This window comes from Miniopterus schreibersii (genome assembly GCF_964146895.1).
Source record: "Miniopterus schreibersii genome assembly, chromosome: 2".
NCBI classification, from domain to species: Eukaryota; Metazoa; Chordata; class Mammalia; order Chiroptera; family Miniopteridae; genus Miniopterus; species Miniopterus schreibersii.
The window spans coordinates 140,498,664-140,516,546 of NC_138102.1; the positions used below are offsets into that span (position 1 = coordinate 140,498,664).

General features: G+C 52.3%; 2 protein-coding genes across 3 annotated transcripts; both read right to left on the reverse strand.

Moving 5' to 3' along the window:
• Positions 1–1,659: 1,659 nt before the first annotated feature.
• On the reverse strand, positions 1,660–11,191 carry SOAT2 (sterol O-acyltransferase 2). Of its 2 annotated transcripts, none has more exons than XM_081127551.1 (15): positions 11,027–11,191; positions 10,477–10,532; positions 9,779–9,915; positions 9,403–9,462; positions 8,950–9,057; positions 7,264–7,540; positions 6,637–6,706; positions 6,026–6,110; positions 5,511–5,556; positions 5,182–5,311; positions 4,133–4,230; positions 3,616–3,714; positions 2,978–3,113; positions 2,299–2,444; positions 1,660–2,114 (listed from the first exon to the last, which is right to left on the reverse strand). In XM_081127551.1, the coding sequence occupies exons 1-15, from the start codon at positions 11,100–11,102 to the stop codon at positions 2,064–2,066; spliced, it is 1,575 nt and encodes a 524-aa protein (XP_080983677.1). In that variant the 5' UTR covers positions 11,103–11,191; the 3' UTR covers positions 1,660–2,063. The 2 variants fall into 2 exon arrangements, with proteins under 2 accessions (XP_080983677.1, XP_080983676.1); XM_081127550.1 differs by having other exon boundaries at positions 10,994–11,185.
• Positions 11,192–12,382: 1,191 nt separating this feature from the next.
• IGFBP6 (insulin like growth factor binding protein 6) lies at positions 12,383–17,065 on the reverse strand. The gene is made up of 4 exons (XM_081127553.1): positions 16,507–17,065; positions 13,546–13,685; positions 13,241–13,360; positions 12,383–12,710 (listed from the first exon to the last, which is right to left on the reverse strand). Exons 1-4 carry the CDS (start codon positions 16,814–16,816, stop codon positions 12,588–12,590), a joined length of 693 nt encoding a protein of 230 aa, XP_080983679.1. The 5' UTR covers positions 16,817–17,065; the 3' UTR covers positions 12,383–12,587.
• Between the last annotated feature and the right edge of the window lie 818 nt (positions 17,066–17,883).

Sequence of the window (17,883 nt, forward strand, 5' to 3'; positions counted from 1 at the left end):
CACAAAATGCACATGTATCAAATCATCACATTTTATATTTTAAAGTTACATGTTATATGTAAATAATATCTTAATAAGTCTGGAAAAAATTAAAAATAGAAACAAATCAATTTATCCAAATTCACTGAATGTGCAACAAAAAAGAGTGAACCCTAATGTCCTATGGACTTTGGGTGATAATGATGTGCCAGGGTAGGTTCATCAGCTGTAACAAGTATACCACTCTAGTGGGGAGTAGGGAGAATGGGGGGGCTATTTATGGGTGGTGGCAGGGAATATACAGAAAATCTTTATCTTTGCTCAATTTTGCTGCAAACTTAAATCTGCTCTAAAAAAATAAAGTCTATCAAAAATAAATAAAATATTAAATAAAAATGGTTGGTACACACAGGGAAATATATTCAATTTTTAAAAGTAGTAAGCATAGCCCTGGCCGGTGTGCTAAGTGGTTAGAGCATTAGCCCAGGCAACGAAGGGTCATGGGTTCGATTCCTGGTCAAAGGCATGTACCTGGGTTGCAGATTCAATCCTGGCCTCAGTCAGGGCGCATGTAGGAGGCAACCAATGAATGTGTCTCTCTCACATTGATATTTGTCTCTCTCTCTCCCCCTCTCCCTAAAAAAAAAAAAAAAAAGTAGTAAGCATAATGCAAAATAAAAATAATAGACATAATTTTCTGCTTATCAGATTGGTAAAAATAAATAAGTTGACAAAACCCCGTAGCAGCAAGGGGGTGGGAGATGGGCAGGCAATATTATACACTGTAAATTCACGTAAGTTTTCTAGAGGGAAGTTGGGCAATTTGTATAAAATTTAAATAAGCCCACTCAATGTTCCCATAATTCTGCTTCTAGAATATTCTCCTAGGAAAATGAACAAAGATGTGTGTATATATATATAAGATAGTTCATCATAGAATTGTTTTAAAGAGCAAATACTGGAAACAATTGAAATGTACGTAATTAGTTAAATAAATTAAGGCATACTCATGCAGTGTAATGCCATTAAAATTAAAATGATAAAATAGATCTATATTATTGACATGAAAAGATATTCTCTAGACACTGTTAAAATGTTTTTAAAAGTGCCTCCCTCTCTCTTAGGGATCCTGGTTTATTTGGTCTTCAGTCCCCCTGGAGCTAATGCTCTCCCGAATCTGTGTAGGGAAGACAGAGATGACCTTCTCCTTAGGGTGACCAGACAGTTTGGTTTCTGGAATAGTTCTGAATACAAATATTTCAACCTGCTGTCCCCATACAGTGGGGACACTCCTAATTATAATGCCCATTTTATAGCTGTGGAAACTGAGGCTCATGAAGTTGAAAAATTTGCCTAAGTTTTCTGTAGGAGTTTCCTCTCCTGGGTCTATGGAATGAAAAGAGGCCTGCTCTGTGCCCTCTCAAAATGTGCTGGAGGTTGCCGAGAGCAGGAAGGTTAAAAGGGTGTGGAAATGGGAGCTGAAGAAGAAATCAAGGTGGAAGAGGAGGCGAGGCTAGGTTTTGGGGAGAGGGGAGTGGCATAGAGAAGGTAAGGCAGGATGTCGCAGGAGACCCTCAGCCCCTCTCACCACAAAGTCTTGCCTCTGCAGACACAACCTTCAATAATGCCTATCAAAAGTGGGCTTTCAGCAAATGATGAATGACTAAATAAACAAATGAATGAATATAAAGAAATGCAGTTTATTAGTGTGTTGGAAATACAAAAAAACCCAAAACCCTTCTCAGACCTCAGCGGTCACAGGTCTCTCTAAGTCACCCCACACTCACCAAATATGTGAGTCTCTTCAAGTCTCCTCAAATCTGGACAGCCATGGGGTGGGAGGGGGCCCTGTGCCCAGTCTATGGGGGTGGAGGCTCAAGAGCCATCACCATTCTGGGTCTGTGCTCAGCTGTTTACAGGTCCACAGATCTGAGCCCCTGGAGTTCCCTGATGGGGCCATGCATGCTAGGCCCCCTTGCCTCAGAACTAGGTCTTCGAGTGCAGAGAGATGAGACCTGGCCCCAGGCTTTGCAGGCAGAGAAGAACTTGGTGGTGTCATCAGGACAGTGATGGTGCCCTGACCTCTAGGTATGGCAGGACCAAGATCGAGGTGTCACCAGCCCCCAGAAGGTTGTCTGTGCCAGAGAAAAGTGAGCTATGAATGAGGTCCCTCCCAGTGCCCACTCTGTGCACCCAAGACATGGGAGCCCATCACCCCCAAACCAGACCCTGGCTCCTGATCACAGCTGTTGAATTGAGAAAAAATAGGGGGGTAGATGTTGGGAAGGAGAGTTGAGTATGGATGTCATGGTTCTTTACCTGGGGCAAGGGGCAGTGCCGCCGTGCAAACCACTCCTGGCAGTACAGGCTGACCTGGATGCCCTGGCCCAGAAACAGCATGGTCCACATCAGCACGTTCCACGCTGGACCCTTGTGCCGGTCATGCATCATGAAGTTCATCGGTCCTGAAGCAGGAGAAAAGATTGTCACCCCAGCTCCAGATACCGGTGCCTTCTGTTCCTGGCTGCTCTCCCATCCCAGGGTGCTGGGAAGAGATGGAACAGGAAGGTCCCATTGGGAAAGATCTTGAACCCAGCTCCAGAAACCCATGGAGGTCTCAGCTGGTTCATGTAAAACCAGGATTCCTCAGTTTACCCTTCAATATCCTGGATCTCAAACTGAACCTCCCAACCTCTACCAGTTTTCTCCCCTTTCTCTCTGTGTGTTCTGTTCAGATGCTCCTCTCCAGCCAGAAATCTCCCACATCCCCAGATACCCTCTTGCTGCCATCAGATGCTGCCTCCATCCCTGCCCCCAAGTCTCTCCCCACTCCAGCTCTCACATACAACTCTCACGCCTTCTCCCAGAAGGTATGCACATCCCCTTCTGTCCTGTGGCTGTGGCCTCCCCCATCAATCTGGATTCTCCAGGACCAGTTGCACAGGCCTCCTTCCTCTGGATGAACTCCCCCCCAGTGGTACACAGAAGCCAAGCTTACCTCCAATGACAAGGAAGAGTATCATCATGACAGGGTAGAAGAAGCCCAGGACAAAGCAGAAGATGTACTCATGGACGACTGCGGAGACCAGGAACACGCCCAGCATGGCTGCCCCTCGGGCCTGGCCACCAAGGAGCTGGAAGGGGTAGGGGAGGAATACGGAATGACTCTCCGTAGGACCCCTCCACAAAAACCCCCTCTTTAAGAAAGCCAGGAGCATATGTGGTGCAATGGAAAGAATATGGGATTTGAGGTCAGAAGGGCTGACATGTCTTATTCAAGAGCATTTTATTAGCCCATTGGGCCTTAGATGCAATTTTAAAAAGGGGATATAATAACATTTCTTGGGGTTACTGTGCAGATTAAATGTGTGTAACAACTCTTGGTAACTGAAAATTGATATATTCATGTTCTTTAGGAGGGCAGAATATAGTCATGTTCTCTGTGGAGGGGGTGGAATCAAGGATAAGAAAGAAAGGAAGTTGGGTCACAAGATGAATTTTCTGCCCATTGGGTTGGGTAGGATGGGGCAGATGGAAGTCAGGGGACCCGCAGATTGGATGGTGCAGAGGGAGGAAAGGAGAGGGTGTCCCAGAGGCTCCACTAACTGGGAGCTGAGAGGTTCTGCAGGGCCGTACCCACAGCCCGTCCTGGTACACGTAGCTGTACAGCCAGTCGTGGACCACCACGTTCCACGTTCGGTAGTAGTTGGAGAAGGACGTGGAGTTCCACCAGTCCTGGGGGAGGGGAGGGGAGGGGAGGGGTGGGAGGAGTAAGCATCAAGGCCCCCTCTCTTCCCAGTCCCAGCTTCTCACCCCTGCCCCCTGCCCTAATGTCCTCCCACAAGGACTGACTCCAGGCAAAACAGAAACAGCAAGCACTCTCTCAGCTCCCTCTTCAGGACCTGGGATGCCTGCCTTCCCTGTTATTCCCCCCTCTTTTTGAGACTCCCCCTCCATCCACACAAAAGCAGTTAGCCCTGGCTAGTCAGGAGGCGGAGGGGTGGCATTTTAGCTACACCCAGAGGACAAATTTCTCATTGTGGGAGGTTGATGGCACAGCTAAGGGGACACCCAACATAGCCACCATCCTCCCCAGATGCCTCCCTATCTCTCCCTGCCTCTAGCTCCCAAGTGGCCCAGGTCCAGGCCACACCCGGTAGAACATCCTGTCTCCAAATCGTAGCATCTCCGCGAAGGCATTGAGCCAGCAGTGGAGGAAGGCAAAGAAGATGAGCAGCAGCATGAAGATGCCTGGCAAGTGGGGACAAGGGGCTGCAGGTTAGACTGGCCCACCTGGGACCCCCAGGAAGATCTGAGGAGCCCTTCCCCAGCAACTAGGCCTCAGTCCTACCCATCATATATCAGTTATTTACTAAGTCATGCCTTTATTAATTCATCCATTTGCTCATGAGCTCCATGCCAGAGATTGGGGATATAAGATGATTTTCAAAGCCCCTGGCCATTGAGAGTTCAGTGGCTGGAGAAAGAGAGAGAGAAGAGAGACAGAGACAGGGACAGAGAGGCATGTCCAGCCACACATCAAGGTCAAATGCATTGAGAGTAACTGTGGTGCCATCAATGTGCTTGGGAGTGCAGAGCACAGGGTAGGTCATGGTAATTGATGGTTTAAAAGGGGAAGGCTTCCTAAAGGAGTGCCTTTCACATGGGCCTCTAAGAAGAAACTGGATTTCACAACTGGAAAGTAGTGAAAGGGCATTCCAAACTGAGGGACTAGTATGAGCAAAGGTCTGGAGGCATGAAAGTACATGCCTTTCAGGGAATGGCTGGGCTTATGGTGGGATGTGATGCACAGGAAAGGCCTTGAATGCCAGGCCAAGATTCAAATCTTATCTGGAGATCCCAGCAATGGGGAGTCACTGGAGCTTTTGAAGCAGAATCAAGAATGATTAATCTGTAGGAGGGAAGTTCATCTGGGCAGCAATATCCTCAGGGGCAGATGGGAGAGGAAAGATTCAGGTGGGAGGGACACAGGTTGGGAGGCTGATGTGGAAAAGGGGAGCAGACGGCAATCTGAACTGAGACCCTGACAATGAGCAGTGATAGGAGGGGACAGAAGTGAAGGGAGATTCGGAGGGAGAAGGTGTTGAAACTGACTGAAGGTAAAGAGCAAGAGGAGTGGGAAATTCCTGCCTAAGCCTTTCTAGGGCGCAGCCTTCCCCAGTCCTGCTTTGGTGGGCATACCTGGCAATGTCGCGTGCATGATCGAGAGCACCAGGGCTCGGGTGCTGAAGGGCTCCCGGCTCATGTTGGCAAAGACAGGAACACAGAGGCGGTCCAGGATGAAACAGGCATACAGGACGCAGCACAGGGCCTAAGAGGGAGTGGTGGACACCTAACTTTGAGAGGGGGCACTGGTAGCTGCCCCCTCACTGTGGAATTGACTCTGGCCCAGCATCTGCCTCTTCTTCCCTCTGACCTCCTCCCCAGGCTTCCTCCACCCCACTCCCAAAAAATGTCCCCTCAGCCATCATGAGTCACAGGTGGTCCACCATTTTACCCCATCTTCTGACCTGGGCAAAGTTCTTGGCCACATAATTCCACCTGATGTTGGGTGTCCTGCAGCAGCAACGGGGATTATATGTTTCTTGTTCCCTGCTCAGGCCAGGACCCAGGTTCTGGGGCCCTCTCTCCATAGCCCTTCAATTGCTCAGGCCTAGGAGGGTTATCTGGGGAGGTGGGGAACTAGAACACTTAGCAGAGATGGTGAATGGATTTTTAGCTTGTGTGTCAACTAATGTGACGAACCATCTGGAGTTTGCTCTGGATTGAGGGATTTCCCAGGATCTAGGATTTTCAGTGCTAAACCAGGGACAATGCTGGGCAAACCAGGACAGTTGATGACCCTCTTGTCACCATGGGCTGGGCAAGGAGAAGGGGTAGTCTACCTGCCACTTCTTTCTTATCTCTGTGATGGGGATGCTTCCTGAGAAAGTGTCTGGGGTGAGGCTAGGGACCTCAGGGAGAGAAGAGGAGGGGAAGGTCCCTGATGGGCCCAGGCATTTGGGGAAAGGGTGCAGGGACTTACCTGGGGTAAGTCTCCCTGTAGATGAGTGTGGGGCAGAAGAGGAAATAGAGGTAGCTGGAGAAACTGGGGGCCAGGACCCTCTCTCCTGGGGAGGAGTGAGAAGGGTCCATCAGTGAAGGGGGAAGGGAGAGAGGGCAGAGGTAAGGGAGGCTGGGACTAGGGTGTGGAGAGCTGACCAGGATGGAAGTGCATGGGCTGGGGAAGGGCTGGATATTGGGTTTGAGGTGGGGTGGGGGAGGTGAAACTGGGCAAGAGCTGAGCCCCTCTTTTACTTCCATTCCAGGCACCCCATTTTCTGGCACAGAGCCTGCTGTGGCTGAAGCTTTATTTGGCACCCAGAAGTTCCACTACCCATTCTCCCTCTCTCTCCAGGCTGGACCTGGAAATGGGAAAGCATCAGAAGTTCTGGGCAACAGAGGTGTCATCTCTGAATGGGGACCTGAGAAGGCCTAATGTCTAAGGCGCATAGAGCCCAGGTGGAGGCCAGAGGTGTGCCCAGTGGGCAGGGTGGGCTTAGGAAGTCAGAGCTTTTGTGAGGATCCTGCCACTGCTGGCTTTATCCAATCAGCCAAGAGGACTGAGCTCATGGCAGCGCCAGCTGAAGGCCTCACCTCCTCTGGCACGAAGGATACCAGGCACAGCCTCTCTCAGGAAGGAGTAGCTTTTCATCAGGAGTCTGACCTGAGATGGAGGAGAAGAGAGGTTAAGTTGCTGTGTGGCTCTAAGCATATCACAATCTCTCTGTCCTCTCCATTGAGAGGGGGGAGGGAGAGAGAGTGAATGGGGGAGAGAGAGGGGGAGAGAGAGAGGGATTAAAGCAGGCAGGTCATAAAATACGTACGGTCAAAGCACATACTTTATCTTTTTGCCGCATTACTTTACTGCTGGGATGGATCGAAAGTGAGGGGGTACCGAAAAGGCCAGGGCCTTCGTTGGGCCAACCCCTGTGCGTCAGATTACATTTGACTCGCTCCACTTCCTTTACATTTCTTCGGAGCCAGCCGGTCCGCTCAAATCCCTCGCAACGAACTCCTCCCCTAGTAACTAGCTCCACCCGGCCTCTACTGTATCAAGTACCTTCCCTCCCCCCCCCGCCTCCCCCCCCCGCCTCCCCCCCGCCTCCCCCCCCCGCCGCCCCCCCGCCGCCCCCCCGCCGCCCCCCCGCCGCCCCCCCGCCTCCCCCCCGCCGCCCCCCCGCCGCCCCCCGCCGCCCCCCCCCGCCCCCCCCAGCGCATCACCTGCTCAAAGACTAGGACGCAGCTGGAGGCTGGCGGCAGCTGGTACTTCGCAGCCACGTGGACCGGGAGTACGCCGAGCACCGCGGAGTGAGCCGCCAGCAGCACGCCGCCCAGGCCCGCCCCCAGCGTCCAGGCCCCGCTGGCCTGCGGCCTCGCCCACAGCCGGAGGGCCAGGTAGGGCGCCAGCAGAGTGGACAGGAACATGGGGACCCAGGTCATCAGAGCCAAGGGCAGCTGTCCGAAGCTGAAGATCAATAGGTCGAACTCCAGCATCAGCCTTGGAGTGGGGAAGGAGAGACAAAGTAGACAAATGTGTAGCCCATTCTTTCCCCCTCCTCTGCAGCCAGAGCTCTTGGAAGATAAACAGGTGTCTCGCTTGTGAGCTCCTGGCCTCTGAAAGTGTTCAGGGTGGCACCTCGGCTGCCTAGGACTTCTCCTGCACGGCGTTGCCTGAGGAGACTCTGTCAGGAAATGGTTTCGCTTCCACGTGAATACTGTGGTGTTGCAGAGGGGCTCTGTGCTTTGCAGGCCACAGTTGTTAGGATAGGAGGTACTTCGCATTTAACTTTGATTTTCATTCGTTTCGTTCTTTTGGAGTGCCGGCGGCCTGTTGAGTGTTTTGTTTGCTTAGATTAAGAGTATACAGTTTAAAGGGTGACAATGAGAAACGACCTACATGCCCATCAGGAAAGGACTAAGTGAACAAAACCGGGCACCTTCAGACTCTGCAGTCATTAAAAACAATGGATTGACATGGAAAGATTTCTAAACCCGGTTGTCAGGGAGTGAAAACAAAACAATAGTTACAGTAAGTGTCTTATTTATGTAAAGCTCTACCATATCCATCTCTTTGGTTCTTATATACATATGGATGGAAACTGCTCTGGAGGGAAATTCTCAAAACCGCCGAAAATGTGACTTCTGGGAAGCTGTCTGGGATTGAGTGGGAGTGGTCAAGAAGGACTGTAACTTTACATGTATTTGAACTTTTTACTGAGATTTGATCCTTATAATACTCATAATTAGCAACAATTTATGCAAAGGAAGTGCTGCTGTTGCTGAACTTGCAGATCCTTGGTCTTCTTCCTTTTACTGCTTCCTAAGCCCTACTTATCAAAGGTGGGCCTGCAAGTACAGACCCCAGGGAGGTACAGCCTTCTGAAGCTCATCCCCCAAGCAGGGAGAGGGTGCTTTTGGGGGAAACAACCCACCAAGGCACTTGTGTGCATGTCTGTCTTCCCCACAAGATTGGGAGTGCCTCACAGACGGGATGGGGTTTGCCCCTCATTTCTCTGGCCCCCAGGGCTGGTCCTTAGAAGATGCTCAAAGGAGGTTACTTGAATTGAGCATCATTGACTTGGAAAGGTGTGGGGTGGGAAGTGTGTGTATGTGTGCACACACACACATGTATATCTGCCTCAAGACAAGGTTCCTATTGAGAAGTATTTGAATGGCTGTCCCCAGGGTGGCTAACCCTGGGGGGACAGAGCAAGGGCCATCCAAGGCTGTGGAAAGAAGAAACTAAGAGTGTGTTTTAGGTGGGAATGTTGTTGGAAGCAACACTGATGTGTGTGCAATAATCAAAGGGGAACCTGTGCCCTTTCAGGCCAGTGGTAGATGGAGCCCTGGGGACCCAAAGGGTCTGATCTGATCTGCATGCGTATCCTGGGCAGGAGAGGGGCCTACCTGCCCTCGTCAATGAAGTCGATGGCCAGGGTGCTGATGATGAAGACACACAGGCCGGCGATGAACATGTGGTAGATGGTCCGAAAGTGCTGCACCTCCATCAGCTCGCTGGAGGGAGAGGGGCCTGCATGTCAGTGTGGAAGGGTCCCCAAGGTCATGTGGACTAGCTCAGGCACCATACACATGTGGGGATGGGGTCTAGTGATTGGAAATTCTAAGGGCTGGGATGTGACTAGGACATGTGTCCAAAGCCCTTTCTAGCCCAGACACATTTAACCTGGTGGCCTTTCTTCCACAGCCATACCCAGGGCAAATAGGGAAACTGAACCTTAAAATTTTTTTTCTAGGTTCTCTCCCAAACCACCTAGAGCCTGGGGGTGAAAACTGAGGTATCTTGGACCCCCAGCCAAAGCCCTTTCTTTTCCCTCCAACCTGTCCTCACCCTTGACTTACTCAAGCAGAGACTTGCGGATGATAAAGACTTTACGTTTCTTCAGAGATGGCTCCTGGGTACTGAATTGAGACAGTTGTTCTGAGTCGGGAACCAAAGGAAGAAGGCAGTGGGCAGAGGGCAGGACCTTGCCGAAGATCAATACTTGGGAGCCCAGGGTAGTAGTAGCAGAAGGTCAAGGCTAGGGCCAGAGGGCAGGACCAGGCAGAAGGTCAGTGCCAGGCAGGCAGAGGCAATAAAAGGAGAAGAGGGGAAGTTGAAGTGAGGGTCACACCAGTGCTGGCAAAGGGCACATGGGATGATGATTATAGCTTGTAATCTTACAGTGGAGAAGTCTGCTCCAGCCATTCCTCAGCCCCTGGCTCCTCAGACTCTTACTTGTTCAGAGAGCCTGGAGGAATGGTGGGCAGAGGTCTGCCTTGTGATGGGTAGGATTGTACCGCCTCCGACATGGCGCGATCCAGCAGCTCCTGCAGCTGTCTCTGTGCTTGCTCCAGCAGCTGCGCCTTCACAGCCTGCAGGACAAAGCAGGGCCCACTGTCCCTCCAACCAGTTCACCATCCTCTCATTCACTCAACTGAGCTTCTCTCTATACACACAAATGCTAGGGTTAGAAAGCGTGGTTTCTAGCCTGGCTGCACGTGGCTCAGTGGTTGAGCATCGATCTAGGATCCAGAAAGCGCGGTTCCTGCCCACAAGTTCCCCAATAATTTATCTCCCTCTGCCTTCCCAGGGCAGCAGTGACGATCAAGGAGAAACAGCAGTAGCAACATTTCCAGTCCCAACAACCTTGTCATCTCTGACTTGACTCTCTTCTCCCTGACCCCAGCCTTCCCTCTCCTGACCTCTAGCCCCACTAACAGAAGACTGTTTGCTGTTGGACTTTTGGCCCCTGCCCTGATGACCTGTGTTTCAGACCTCCTCATCTGAACCCTTAGCTCTCACCTGATCTGAGGGGTTTGAACCCAAAAACCTCCCAAAAACCAATTGTCTTTATCACCAAACTGGTCCTCATCCCTACCTCCCTCCATTCCAGGACCTGTCCATCTTGACCTCTGACCTCTAAGGTCCCTCACCTCCATATGTTGGGTCCATTGCACCAAGTCAGGGCCTTCAAGTGCCTCAGCATTTCCTAAAAGGAGGGGTCAAAGGGCACACACAAAGGGGAGGGGTTAGGGTTCTACTGCCTGGTGTAAGCCCAGAGTTATCCTTTGCCAGGAAATGCTTTCTGTGTGCTCAGCAGCCTCCCAGCCCCCCCACCCCCACCCCATCAGAAGATATCTAGTATCATGGGTGGGGCAGTCAGAAGGGGAAGTTATTTTGTCAGAGAGTGAGCAGGGAGCCTGATGGTGTTACTGGAAACAGGGTACTCAGAGAACAGGAAGCCTCTCTATTCACCCTGAGGTTAGAGCGTCAGAAAGACAAGGCAAGGCCACAGCTCTGAATGTCCCTTTTCTTCTCCGTCCCTTCTCTGTCTCCCAGCTGGGTGGTTAGGGGCAGAGTCCAGAGTCTGCCTTCCCAGGACAGCAGGAAGAGTTTCAGGTAGAAAGCAGGAGCCCCTTCTCAACAGGATATCCTCACCTCTAAACCCACCTGAGCATTTTGCACTCCCAGAGGGCGGCTCACCTCCTGCTGGGGGTTGGTTCTCCTGCTCTCTTCTGGACCCTGCTCTCCTCCGAGATCGGGCTGCCTTTGGCTCCATGATGTCAGTCTTGACTGGGCAGCAGGTGGCCTCTGCCGTGTTCCTTCGTTTCCTTCACAGTCTGCCAACCCTCTGAGCAACCATCTGTCAGCTCAGCTGACAGCTCCAAAGACTAAAGTCCTTTCAGGAGGAGGAGGCCTCCAGGAGCATGATAGGTTATATGATCCGGAGGGCAGTGCTTCTCAGCCTCAGGCTCTGTGGACTGTTGCAGGGATGAACTAGATGCAACCCCGCAACAGCCCAACCACCACCCAGATGCCCAGTTCTGAGCAAGTGTGCTCTCCTTCCCACAGGAGTAGTGAGTATGCATGTGGTGGGAAGGGGGACTTTGCCTCTCTGAGGCTTATCACCTAGTATGGCTCACCTTCCAATCTCTTTCCCAGCAGGCTGAAGGTCAAGGTGGACTCAGAAACTTCTTCAGATATCAGTACACTCAGCTCCCTTAGACTAAGAGATAAGGTGTGTGAAAGGACCTTGTCAACTTGAAAGCATTGTATGCATGTAATTAATATTCTGATGGGGTTGACACCTGTGACAATTGTGGAGCTGTGGCCCTTCCAGGAAGTGCTAGGTGCCAGTGTCCCTGAATGTCAGCTCTTCCCTACACCTGCTTGGTTAGCATGTAGGCAATATATTTAGCACCTAAGGAATGCCAGGCATTGTCATATAGGGAAGAACTAGATTTAAGTCCTCCCTTTATCATTTCCTGGCTGTGTAATTTTAGGTAAGTGACCCAAATATTTTTAAGCCACAGTTTCCTCCTCTGAAAAACTGGGGCAAAAGTCCCTACCTCACAAGGTTCCTGTAAGCACAAAATGAGGTAGTCCAGGTAAAAGCACGTGGGCCAGGGCCCAGTCCATGAGGGGAGCTCAATAAATAATTAAGTTCCTTCCCTTTTTAGTAGGATGTAACAGAAGGTAAGTGCTTTGAGAGTTCCTCTTTGTTAGGTTCCTGCTGGGGATTAACTATTAATTCTTCCTCTCCCCTGTGTCCAAAGATCATGTTAGAAAAAAGATCACAATCTCAGACCAAGGCCGTGGGCTCAGTGTCTCTCCACCTCTATTCTCCCCCCCACCCCCTACCCCCCCCCCACTCCCTGGTGGGTAGCTGGGTGAGGCTTCAGGGCTTGAAGGCTCTGCCAATGCTGCCTCCTTCCAAGTGCAGCGGGAAGGACCGAAGGTAGTCTACAGGAAAGGAGAACTTCTGGGGGGGGGGCTTTAAAGGGGGGAGAGAGAAGGGTCAGGGGCTCCAGAAATGTGAGGTGGACACAGAGACATAGACCAGAGACCCCCAAGCTTTATTAACACCCCAAGCCAACAGCAACAATCTTTCCATGTGTGATGCCCAGGGATGAGGGGGACAATAGGGCAGGGCCTGAAGGTGGAATGTGGGACTCAGGGCCCTTGAGTTACTTATTACTCAACAAATGACCCAATATGACAGCCCCATGCTCCTGCCAACGGCCCTGTGGGTCCCCATCCAGCCTTAGCCGCTGCTCCCGGTGGAGCAAGAGGAGCCTCCATTGCTGTCCGAGGATGCTGGCAGGGGCTGGCCCATCCGATCCACACACCAGCAGGGACCTCGGCGCTGCCCCTGTGAGGAGCGGCACTGGGGAGAGAGGCAAACAGATCAGAGGTGAGGCCGAGGCTCCAACAGGAGAGATGGGAGGGGTCCCATGGGTTGGGGAGGGGCTCCGGGCCCCTGAGTCTGAGTATGCAGAAACACCTGAGTTCTCAGGACCTCGAGTCCTGCTGAGTTCCCTTCCCTCGCTTCTCTTCTCCACCCACAAAACTGTGCCCATTCTTCTAGGCAGAACAGTAGTTCTCGAAGGGTGGTTCCCAAACCAACAGCATCAGCATCATCAGGAAAGGAGTTAGAAATGCAAATTCTCAGGCTCTGCAGGTGGGGCTCAACCACCTCTAGGTGACTGACACCTCACGTTCGTGTGCCTGTGGGTGAGGTATTCTTTAGGTAGTCTAACTCCTCTACTACAGTGTGTGGTTGGTTATTTGCGTGGGCCCAGAAGTTGGGAGATCCTTAAAGGCAGGGACAGTGTCTTATTTATGCAACTGTGTAAGCCCCCCCCTTCCTGGTAGGGGCCTTGTACTGATGGATGGAGGAGAGCGGAGTGGCCTCACCTGCCGTTTCCGGTAGAAGCCCCTTTGGTCACAATTAGGCACATAGAGGGTGTGAGATCCCCGGAAGACTTCGGTCTGGAGTTGCTGTAGCACTGAGTCCAGATGTCTGCGGCATGGGCCCTGGGGGAAGGGAGAGCAAGCAGCTTAAAACTATTCCAGCTGAGCTCCACTGCACAGTCCCCTGGCCCCACCAGCCAGGCTCCCAGGGCTAACATGGGAGACCTTTCTGAGCCCAAGGAATCAGTCTCGGATGGACATCTCCAGGGCTCCCCACCCGTCCTGCTCCCTGCCAGCCCCAAACGCACCATCTCGGTGTCTTGGACACCCCCAGGATTGGGCCTGGCAGGAGTGGTAGAGCTCCCCAGGTTCCTTTGTTGGTCTCTGCGGTTCATGTCCTGTTGGCGAGTGGTCCCCACTTGGGGTTTACTCTCCTTAGGATTCTCCCCTAGAGTCACAAGAAGATGGGGAAAGAAGAGGCCGGAAATCAGCCAGATGTCAAAGACCAGAACCAAGTGGAAAGAGCCTTGCTCACTCCTACCCACTGAAGTGGGAGGAAGAGAGGGGCTTTTGGAGCAGTAGAAGTGAGGGGGGGGGGCGTTAGAATCTGGCTCCACCCTTACCTTCTCCTGGCCTCAGCTTCTTTCTCTGGCAAATGGTATTATTACCTTTCCTAACAACATCCCCCGACTAGTTTTAAGGCTTAGAAGAGAGGAGCACTTTGGAAAGCAAAAATTGTGAACAAATCCAAATTCAATAGTTGCCCCTTATCTGTGGTTTCACTTTCTGTGAAATGTTAAATAAAAAATTCCAGAAATAAACAATTCATAAGTTTTAAATTATGAATAGTGTGATGAAATCTCTCACTCTCCTGCTCCTTCCTTCCTGGGACATGAATCATCCAAGGGCCCAGTGTCTCCTCTCTGTACATGCTCCCCATTCATTAGTCACTTATTAGCCTTCTCTGTTATCAGATGGACAGTCATGGTATCATGTTCAAGTCACCCTTATTTTACTTAGTAATGGCCCCAAAGTGCAAGAGTCGTGATGCTGGCAATTTGGATATGGAAAAGAAGCCCAAAAGTGCTGCCTTTAAGTGAAAGTTCCCAATTTAATAAGGAAAGAATAAAAATTGTATGCTGAGGTTGCTAAGATCTACAGTAAAACGAATCTTCTTTCCATGAAATTATGCAGAGGGAAAAAGAAATTAATGCTAGTTTTGCTGTTGCACATCAAACTAGAAAAGTTATGGCCACAGTAAGTGCTTAGATGGAGAAGACATTAAGTTTGTGGGCAGAAGACACAAACAGGTAAAGTGTTCCAATTGACAGCAGTATGTTGCAACAAAAAACAGTGACCCTATATGAAGACTTCAGCAAGGGATCCCTTGAAATGAGTGACACCAATACATTTACTGCAAGTAAGGGATGGTTACATACTCAGGAATAGGTTTGGACTGAAAAATATAAAAGTTATTGGAGAGGTTGCATCTGCTGGTGTAGAAGCTGCTGCCACATTCCCAGCAGAGTTGAAGTTGATTAGAGTTTGGTATTATCCTCAGTTTCAGTCATCCACTGGGGGTCTTGGAACATAGTCTCCAGCAGATAAGGGAGACTACATTGGGAGGCCTTGGTCTTGGGCTGAGAAAGACCTGGCTGTTCCACAAGAGGCCAGCAGGGGGTGCACCAAGTCAGGGAGATGGGGCAGAAGAGCAATGGATACGGGAGGGGTCAGCAGCAAGGAAATGGAACGAATGTCCCTGCTGTGACTCAGCCCACCTTTTCCAGGCTTGAGAAGTGGTTACTTTTGGGACAGTAAGGGCCTTTCCTTCTGGTCCCCTGTGGCTCAGCCCAGATCAACCCCAGTGGTCCCAGGAGAATGTGAGAGTCTGTCCTTAACCAAGATGGGCAGAGTGCAGGTTGCAAAAGTGTGGGAATGAGGGGCGTCCAACCTGCAGGTGGCTCCTGGCTCTGGGGAAAGTTCACATATGGTGTCTGGGGGATCTGGGGCGAGCTCAGGATGGAACCAGATGAGGAAATAAGTCAGGGCATCATAGCATCAGGGTGAGGAAAAGGCAGAAAGGCGAGCATGAATTGCTTGGAATCCACCTACCTGTAAAATTAGATACTATGACCCCTGAAGGGATTGTCTCTCCCTCTCAGTGCCCAAAGCAAGCTCTGCTTGGGTTCCCAACCCTGAAACATAGTGCCCTCATCTGCCTACGACTTAAAAGTGGAGCCACTTCATCTGCGGTCTGGAGTCTGATATTCCTTCCTCCACACCCCTCAGCCCTTGCCCCTCATTTCCTCCATTTAACACCCTATCATGACTATGCTCCTACTGCCCCCTCTGACCTACCTGGACTACCCCTGTTAGGAGGATCCCTAGCAGCCTGGATGCTTGCACTTGGGATTGAAAGGAGCTCCATGTTAATTTCCCATCCCTTCCCATGGAGGAAACCAGGAGCTCAGATACCCCTGGGGTGGCAGATGTTTGCATTTCCTGCCCTCCCCGTCTCCCTGCTGTCCCCCATCTTTCAGGTTCTGACTTACTTCTGTCCCACCCACCCACTGACTCAGCCTTCTCTTCTCCACTCTGGGGTAGGGTGGGTGGCAGCTTTAAATCATAACCCTGATTTGGCAGATTCCTTCTTTTCTCACCTCTAGTCCCCACCACCAGGACCCCCAGCACCTACCCTCTGACCCTGGCGTAGTCTGAATCAACTCTGGATTGAGGTCATCTTCTGTTCTAGAACTCATGTTCATGCCTTGGACACCCCAGTATTAAAAGGAGAGGAGGAGATATTTCTCAGTGTGTGCAGGACTTGGGAGTCTGGTGTTCCATTCTCTCTTTCTCCAAGTGGAAGCTGAGAACCTCTGGGTCCCTTCTCCAATTTGGGGGTCTAGGACTGAAGGAACTGGGCTGCTGTGGCATATGGCATGGCCATAAACCCCTCCATCTCCCCATCTCTTTTTCCTCAAGAGAAAGTAATAGAGGAGAGCAAAAAAAAAAAAAAAAAAAAAGTTGAGAGCTCAGACACCTCCCTGCCTTATCTCCAGGGCCCCTAGCTGCACCCCAGCCATCTGGCTGCCTCCCCACTTGCCCCTTACCCCTCTATCGTGCCCCCCCCCGTGTTGAGGGGGTGTAGAAGCGTCAGTGGCAGGACCCAGCGGCTTGTAGGGTTGCCCGCGCCCACCTCTCCAGGACCCTGCCCGCAGAGAAGCGGGTCTCCCGGGGGCGGGGCGGGGCGGGGCGGGGCGCGGACTCACCCTTGGGCGCGCGCGCGGGGCGGCAGCGGCCCCGGCCCAGCAGCAGCGCCCGCAGGGGCGTCTGGTTTTCCTCCGGCGGCTGGCACTGCAGTCCCGGGGCGCAGTTAGGAGTGTAGACCCCGCAGTGCTGCCCCTCCCTCCGGAGGCAGCCCCCAGCTTCTGCACAGCTCTCTGCCGGCAGCCCGGCGCCCTCCTCTTCAGTGCAGCCCCCCGGGCACCCCGCTGGGTGCCGCACCGAGGCGCCTCCCGGGCGCGCGGAGAGCAGCAGGGGGAGCAGCAGCAGGGGCGGCAGCAGCCTGTGGGGGGACATGGTCAGGAGGTCTGCGGGGTCCGCTCCTCCAGAGCAGTCGTAGCGCGGCAGCTGCCTGCCGCCTCCCCACGGTCTTAAATAGCCGCGGGTCAGGGGCCCGGCCCTTTAAGAGCCAGGTGAAGGGAGGGGGGTGGGGGGAGAAGGCAGAGGCTTTCACTAAACTGGGTGGGACTGGAGAGCCCCCCCCCCGTCCTCCCCACTCTTCCTCCCCGCTCCCTTCCCAGTTTCTGTCCACTTCCCAAATTACTCGGATTTTTCTTGCTTTGTTCCCGGGAATCTGGCCGGGAATTTGGAAGAGGGACAGCTGGCTGGAGGGCCTGGAGGATGGGGAGGGAGGGCGAGGAGGAGGGGACGGCAGTTGGGATGGAGGGAAAACCTGAAATCCAGTTTTTGTGGAGGTGCAGGGGGTGCTGGGCATGCAGGGACCCCGGTGGGGAGTGAGAAGATTGGGTCTAAAAGTGCACGGAGAAGGGATGGTGTGTGGGGGTCAGGAGAGGGATGGGGTGAATGAAAAGAAAAAAAGCTGAGTTGATGGTTAAGCACTGACTGCTGGTGGGAGGAAGTCTGTCAAGGACAAGGAGAGGAAGAGCGGCACTGAGGAAGGGGCAAGAGACACTCTCCCTGCAATGCAATCTGGGGGAAACAGGTGTCAGGGGGGCCATCCTGGGCTAAGATGATAGGAGGGGTTTGGGGGCAAGGAGTGAGGTAGGGGGGCTCACCTTGAACAAACTGTTGGAAACTCTAATATTGTGGTGGGGCCAGAGGGGCGAGCGTGGGAGGGTGAGAACTGGCTGAACACCTGGGGGGGGGGGGGGATTGGCCATTTGAAATTGGGAGGAGGCTGGGCAAGAGTTATAGGAGCCCATATTCTGGGTGCTCTTGGGAACAGTGGCCAGAGAGTAAGGACACCCCCCCACACACCACCCTCCCTCCCCTCATTCAAGTCAGCCTATCCTCCTTTCCTCTCCTTTCCCAGAACCTGTCCCCCGCTCCTTCCCCACCCAGTATCAACCAGCGGGTTATCTGGACTCTCAGGCTGTGCTGTATGCCTAGGGGTGTCTCCTCAC

Coding starts and splice junctions, on each gene's coding strand:
- IGFBP6 (XM_081127553.1), bottom strand. CDS start 16,816: ATGTCCCCCCACAGGCTGCTGCCGCCCCTGCTGCTGCTCCCCCTGCTG. Junction 13,686..16,506: donor CCCCGCGCGCGCGCCCAAGG/GTGAGTCCGCGC, acceptor TTGTGACTCTAG/GGGAGAATCCTAAGGAGAGT. Junction 12,711..13,240: donor GCTTCTACCGGAAACGGCAG/GTGAGGCCACTC, acceptor CTCTCTCCCCAG/TGCCGCTCCTCACAGGGGCA.
- SOAT2 (XM_081127550.1), bottom strand. CDS start 11,102: ATGGAGCCAAAGGCAGCCCGATCTCGGAGGAGAGCAGGGTCCAGAAGA. Junction 6,111..6,636: donor TATCCTTCGTGCCAGAGGAG/GTGAGGCCTTCA, acceptor ACTCCTCCCCAG/GAGAGAGGGTCCTGGCCCCC. Junction 3,114..3,615: donor TGTACCAGGACGGGCTGTGG/GTACGGCCCTGC, acceptor TACCCCTTCCAG/CTCCTTGGTGGCCAGGCCCG.